General features: G+C 40.8%; 2 protein-coding genes across 3 annotated transcripts; one reads left to right on the top strand and one right to left on the bottom strand.

Annotated features, from left to right (window-relative positions):
* Window positions 1-4: 4 nt before the first annotated feature.
* Window positions 5-2,600, bottom strand: LOC143345807 (facilitated trehalose transporter Tret1). The gene is made up of 4 exons (XM_076773266.1): window positions 2,399-2,600; window positions 1,500-2,067; window positions 724-925; window positions 5-640 (listed from the first exon to the last, which is right to left on the bottom strand). Exons 1-4 carry the CDS (start codon window positions 2,460-2,462, stop codon window positions 5-7), a joined length of 1,470 nt encoding a protein of 489 aa, XP_076629381.1. The 5' UTR covers window positions 2,463-2,600.
* Window positions 2,601-3,437: 837 nt separating this feature from the next.
* LOC143345811 (protein-L-isoaspartate(D-aspartate) O-methyltransferase) lies at window positions 3,438-6,324 on the top strand. 2 transcript variants are annotated; one of them, XM_076773272.1, is made up of 6 exons: window positions 3,438-3,918; window positions 4,443-4,568; window positions 4,653-4,792; window positions 5,041-5,266; window positions 5,774-5,859; window positions 5,952-6,324. In XM_076773272.1, the coding sequence occupies exons 2-6, from the start codon at window positions 4,514-4,516 to the stop codon at window positions 6,135-6,137; spliced, it is 693 nt and encodes a 230-aa protein (XP_076629387.1). In that variant the 5' UTR covers window positions 3,438-3,918; window positions 4,443-4,513; the 3' UTR covers window positions 6,138-6,324. The 2 variants fall into 2 exon arrangements, with proteins under 2 accessions (XP_076629387.1, XP_076629385.1); XM_076773270.1 differs by having other exon boundaries at window positions 3,440-3,954.
* The last annotated feature ends 208 nt before the right edge of the window (window positions 6,325-6,532 follow it).

Here is a 6,532-nt window from a genome sequence, read left to right as displayed (position 1 = left end):
ATCGTCAAATTTGTTCGGCTAACGGCATATTTTTGTCGACAATGTTGCTCGACGTGATGTATCGGTTCTTGTCGTGGGAGGAGGGCAGTCCGTTCAATCGATCCAAGATCAACTGACGCGGTTGACCCTTCGTTTCCGGAATGAGCGCGAAAACGAACGCGAAAATGATCGCGCAGAAGGTGCCCAACAGAAAGAAACAACCGAACATGCCCAACAGAGCGACCATGCTTGGGAAAAATTTCACGATGAGGAATGCCGATAACCAAACGGAGAACAAACCCAACGACAAGATCAAAGTGGATACGTCCCGACTGAGTATCTCCGAAGACACCACGTACGGGCCAGGACCCAAACCCAAGCTGTAAAGGATCATGTAGCTGGACAACGTCACGATTGGAATCCAAGTGAAACTACTGGTGTCGTAATTAAGAGTCTGCAGGTAGCAAAAGACACCGAGGATGTAGTGACAGGCACACATTCCCGAGGAAGACATCAGAAGCAAAGGTCTTCTACCGAGTCGTTCCATCAACGAGGTGGACAAGTACGAGCCGAACAGTTGTATGGCGCCCACGATAATCGTAGAGGTGTTCGGGGATAACGAGCTTCCTGACATCCTGAATATCGTCTCCGTGTAACTTACCTGCGAAAAGAAACAGAAACGTGTACACTTTGTTGATATCTTTGTTTATGAAAAAGCAATTTGTGAAAATTTTGTTCCCTTACCATGGCAAATATACCGCAGAGCTGTTGTGCAGAGAACAGACCCAGCGTAATGATCAGTCCTTTGACCGTTGCTTTGTCTCGAAACAAGTCCGACGGAACGATCGATTTTCCTGATACGCACAGTTCCTTTACCTCCGCCTGCAAACGCGATAGCTCCCGCTGCACCGTTGGCTCGTGGCCGGCCCTCAACCACTTTAGGGATCTACGAGATACGGAATTAGAGCAAACTCAATCGACAACGGACCAACTGAAAATTAGACCTCTTGATACAAGGATAACACCTAAAAATCATGCAAAATGTAATCTGATAAATGGTTATATGTAATGGATATACATATGTAAAATCTAGTGTTAATTAATTTTCCCCTCGAAACTACGCGCATATTTTACATATTGTTACGTTCGAATATTTCCCACCGCGACTACGCAGCCATTTCCTCGAATTTGCAACGCTCGGTGTTTAGTCTAAGCCGCTATCCTCGGATCACAGCCGGACACACATGGTGTAACGTCATCAGAATTTTCCAACAAAACTTCCATAGAGTAACAAACTTTCCGAGTATAAAATCAGCAGCCACGATCGGCAGACTGATTCATTCCGAGTGATCGAGTTTCAATTCCCACTATGTTATAGTAAAATAAGTTAACGTTAAGCTGCATAAGACACTTTCGAACAAAATGTTAGAGATTTTAATAAATGGAACGTATCTTCCAGATCTCGTCTTCTCGTGCGTTATCTTTGGAATCAAGAGCCCTGGCGGAAAGCGTCTGCTCACCTCGCGGCTTCGGGAAGCCGATTACGTCGTATCAGGTACACGGGTGATTCCGGTAGGAAGAGAACGAACACGAAGTAAAACAACGATATCGCGAAGGCGATGATAGCGAAGACGCGAAACGAGAACAACGCGCCGAGGATGTATCCTAGCAAGATGCCACCGTTCAAGAGCAAGACCAGCAGGCTGCTGAGCATGCCGCGTATTTCGTCGCTGGAGATCTCGGAAACGTAGCGTGGCACCACGTACAAAGCCATCGCACCGCCGATCCCCGAGAAGAAACGCGAGATGAACACGTGGACGTGCTCGCTCGCGAAAATAATCAACATCCAACAGGCGGAAAATGGCAGAGCCGCCAGGCAACCGGCCAGTTTCCGCCCGCACCTCTCCGCTATCGCACCGACGACCAAAGTGACGAAAGCACCCGTCAAGCACATGATCGCGGTCAACCAGGACACCTCGTCGTCCGTCATCGGCTCGCTAACCGCTGGAGAATCCGCGCTTTGCAACAACGGTGTCATCGGCGACTGCCATCCTATCGCCAGCCCGTACGACAAACACGAAATATTCGCTGGAACATAATCGCAACACGATTATTCGTTCGCTCTGCGTTTCCTCCATTAACTCGGAACCGACGATGGAACAATGCAATAATTCTTCGAGTCTTCAGTTCCAAAAGAATCTACTTCCGTATCTACAAGAATTTCAAATAGGAACGATAAATAACTTCTCCATTGAGAAAAAAGGACTTTGAAGATTTATTGCAGTTTCTGCTACGCAAAACGAAACAGATGCGACTCGATCGCGCGAACTTTAGCTACGCCATTGAACCCAAGTAATTTTTATTGATTATTCCAATATGTCTTGGTCGTGAAACATGGAATGACTCTTGGAACACTTACGGACAAGTGCGACGATAAACTGTCGAAATTTTCCGGGTTCCCCAACTTTCGTCTCCTTCGTCATGATCTTTCCTTGTTTTTTTTCCAAACAATCGACGCCAGGTTCCAAGATTAATTCGAATCGGATAACTGATGCAACTGTTTTCTTACGTATTTATCATCGAAGCGTAATCAAGTGAGTCAAGGGTGCGAAAACGGTGTCGATTTTGTTGACTCCGCGTTTATACCGGGAATACTGTCCTCGCGATCGATGTCCCCTTTACTACCGAAGGTTCGACCCTTCGTTGAATTTATACTGATCGGAAAGCAACTACTTAACGAACTCGAACGAATCGAATCTGCAATTCTTATCTTTCGCCTGACTGTGCATCTATGTACTCGACAAACAGACGTGGGGATGAGCGAACGCGCATCTTCGCGATCCTATCACCATCTTCGACGCAATGCCTGGCTTTTCTCTGAAAATTCAGTGTGTGCCATAAATATACCAACCCCCAAAAATTCGAATACACTGAGCTTTCTGTAACGTAGCATTTCCTAAACTCTGTTACGCACAGAACGCTGCTGTCCCCAACAACTACCAACAAAGATCCAACTATGAAACACATGACAGAGGTTAATGATGAAAGGGACTACAAGAAGCATTGTAGTAACGGTATCTGCGAAGATTAACAATGATGTACAATTTGTTGTGAATCCAAATTTGCATACATTTCCATTTCTTACACGGCGTTTCGTCATTCTTCGATGTAACAGTCACCCGCTTTCAAATTTAATTTCCGATTTAAATCTGCGTGATCTAAGAGAAAAAATATTGTCTTGCCATTGCCATTATCAAATATTTAAACGTACTCCGCCTATGATTTATTATCGTTCTATTTTACCGACTCCCGGTAGTAAAGCTAATTTACGACAACGTGAGAGACAGCTGAGTTTTCAAACGAACGGTTGCTTAAACTTAATTTATACGCCACCCGTATACGCGTGGGGTAATTTTAGCATAGCTATCATTTAACAGTATACACCATTACATGACATTTCGTGCACCTAATATCGCAATTTCTAAAGAATGGGTAAAATTTCAACGACTCGAATGATTTCGATTTTAAACTTTTAACAGTTTTAGTCATTTAACTTTAAATTTATCCTATGCTATGGTTCAGTTGAGCTAACTACTTTTGTAATTGGCCACGAAAAGTAATCACGATAAGCAGTAATCAAGCTACGTTTGAAATCTGCAATCATAAGTCGGTAATTTCCAATTAAATGAAAATTACTTTCTTTTTTATTAGAACAGGTGTCCATACAAACTATTCTACGTCTGAACCCAAAGATAAATATGTTATATGCTACTACTAAAAGAAGACTAAGCTGGTTGACATCCCCATTTTAGCAATGACGAAGACCGACAACGAGCTATATCAAGACCGAACGAAACAGATAATCGCAGCATCGGCGTAATAGATAGGTACATAGAGTGGGGACGTCAACACAGCTTTAGCCTTCTTTCCGCAGGCACAGTGAGTATCTTCTACAGCCAGATAACAGCAAAACAGGTATTTAACCTCATAAAAACGTCCTTCAAATTCGATACACGTCTTTTAATACGAGATAGTGACATTACTTCTCGATAACTGTTATCAATTCAGTAGAACGAATCGATGTTGAAACTTGACTTTTACTTCCATTAAACATGATTTCTGTGAGATTTTCTATATGTTATTTGTCAGCACTGCCGTATTAGGCACACGGATGACTGCAACGTTAATTTTCCTTTCTACGCTTTTCAAAATTTTATGAACTGCACTTCTATTCGTCAATCTAGTCGTTTCTTGTTTTCTTTCGAAACGTTTTGCAAACTGATATCACTAAACGTCAACGAACGAAAACAAAAATCATTCCAAGCTTCTTTTTCTTTACCTATTTTAACATTTAAACAACCGTCTATAATATCACAGAGTTTTAGATATGACTCCCAATGGTTATTCAAAAAATTCGTTTATGCTCTTTTTAACAGATCATTGATCGTTCTATTTTTCTCCAGGTCATCTTTTGCTGTTTACAAACAGGTACATTGTTTTTCCTCTGCCTTTTATATTGGGCTTGACAAGGGACATGGCATGGAGTTGCAATGGAACAACGAATCAGGAAATGGTAGAAAAACTAAAAGGCAAGTTTTATGAAAAATATTAATCTAAATTTTAATTTTTATTTAGTGGACTATATAGAATTTGATCATGGAATTATATTGCAGATGCTGGTATTCTAGCGACAGACAAGACAGTGGAAACTATGCTTGCTGTTGACAGAGCAAAGTATTTTCATGGACCAGACCCCTATCTTGATCGACCAAGGAAAATCGGATTTAACGTGACAATTAGTGCTCCCCATATGGTAAATGATCTACTTTTTATAAAATCTTATTAGCTATGCTATGGAACAATGATATACAAATTCTATGATTGCTCTGCTTTATTTATATAGATTGCCTGCATATCAATAAATTAGATCCATTCATAACACATTTTTAGTAGGAAACAATTTTGATCGCAACCATGTCCTATCGATATCTATCTAGTTTTATCCTGTTACAAGGACATGTTAAAAGTGTAAGAGTACAAACAGTAATATGGGTTTTGCAGCACGCGTACGCGTTGTCCATTCTGTCTGATCAACTATGCGATAATGCAAAAGCACTGGATGTTGGCTCTGGGTCTGGATATTTGTCAGCTTGTATGGCATACATGGTGGGCCCTAACGGTCGTGTGGTCGGTATCGATCACATTCCTGAACTAGTAGAAATGGCCACGAAAAACGTACGCGAGGATTTTCCTCATTTCTTCAAAGAAGACCGTATTAAATTCGTCGGTAAGAAATATTAAACTACTGATGCGTTGCGAATTTTATTCACGAATGGTTGGTGTTCTATAATGTTAAGAAACTTTCGTCTATTCACGAGCTTGAAAACAATTAATATGCTCAAATAAAAAAATACTCGTAATTCACGCTCGTGGAGTAGGTATAGCGTACCTTATCACGAAGAATAAAATCTGACTGTGTTCACCAATTGCGTGACTTTGCTGTGCGTTACACAAGGTGTCTCACGCAACTGGGGAAAACTATATCTTTAAAATGGTTTAAGATACAAAATGTCATAAGACAAAATCAAACGGCAGCGAACATTGGCATCGACGCATTTACAAATGAATAAAATTACATTGAGTCTGTGCATCGTTCGATGCCGTTTAATTTTGCTTTATGACATCTTTTTGTGTCACCAACAATTTTAGAGATATAACTTTTTCCAGTTGCGTGAAACATCCTGCATAAAAGATAGACCGAAGTCTATCTACAGGTCACTGTAAATGCGCTTAGTGGGAGACGGCAGATTGGGATATGCTGCTGACGGACCCTACAACGCGATTCACGTTGGAGCAGCTGCATCGACTTTGCCACAAAAGGTATAACGGGAAATTAAAATATAAAACCTATGTAATCGCAACTTTCTATAAAGATTGACTATCCAGCATAAACAGTGTATTGCATATTGCAGTTGATAGATCAACTAGCTCCCGGAGGACGACTAGTTTGTCCCGTTGTCATTGGAGGTTTCCAAAGGCTTCAACATTTGCTTCAAGTGGATAAGAATACCGACGGCACGGTCACACAGAAAAAGTTAATGGACGTTTCTTATGTTCCTCTAACCGATTCTGCTACTCAATTAAATAACGATTATTAGTTTACTATTTTAAAGATTTAGAAATGATTTAGTTAGTTCCCAACGCTTTAAGATGACTGTCGAGGATAAGGAAAATCATAAACAAAATTTAAATTAATAAGGTACTTTCCTTTTCCATCCATAGGACGATGCTATTGAAATAGCGATTTTCTGATAAAACGTGTGTCAATAAAATATATTTTCTGTATCTCCCTGTTACATTCTTAAATTACTAAACTTGGGAGATAAAAGGAATCAAAGTTCCTTTGATCTCGTTTAGTTTTGCCAAACAATTATTTTATCAAAAAAAAAACTAGATAACGTTGAGAGTACGTGATGCTGCAGGTGCAGCAGGTCCTAGGATCGAGTTGCCTAAACTGGTTCTTTAACAAAATGAAAGTTGTACGAAGAGTTAC

Source organism: Colletes latitarsis, chromosome 9 (assembly GCF_051014445.1).
Source record: "Colletes latitarsis isolate SP2378_abdomen chromosome 9, iyColLati1, whole genome shotgun sequence".
Classification (NCBI taxonomy): domain Eukaryota; kingdom Metazoa; phylum Arthropoda; class Insecta; order Hymenoptera; family Colletidae; genus Colletes; species Colletes latitarsis.
Note: the sequence above shows the minus strand (reverse complement) of the source record. Positions and strands in the feature narration are given on the sequence as shown.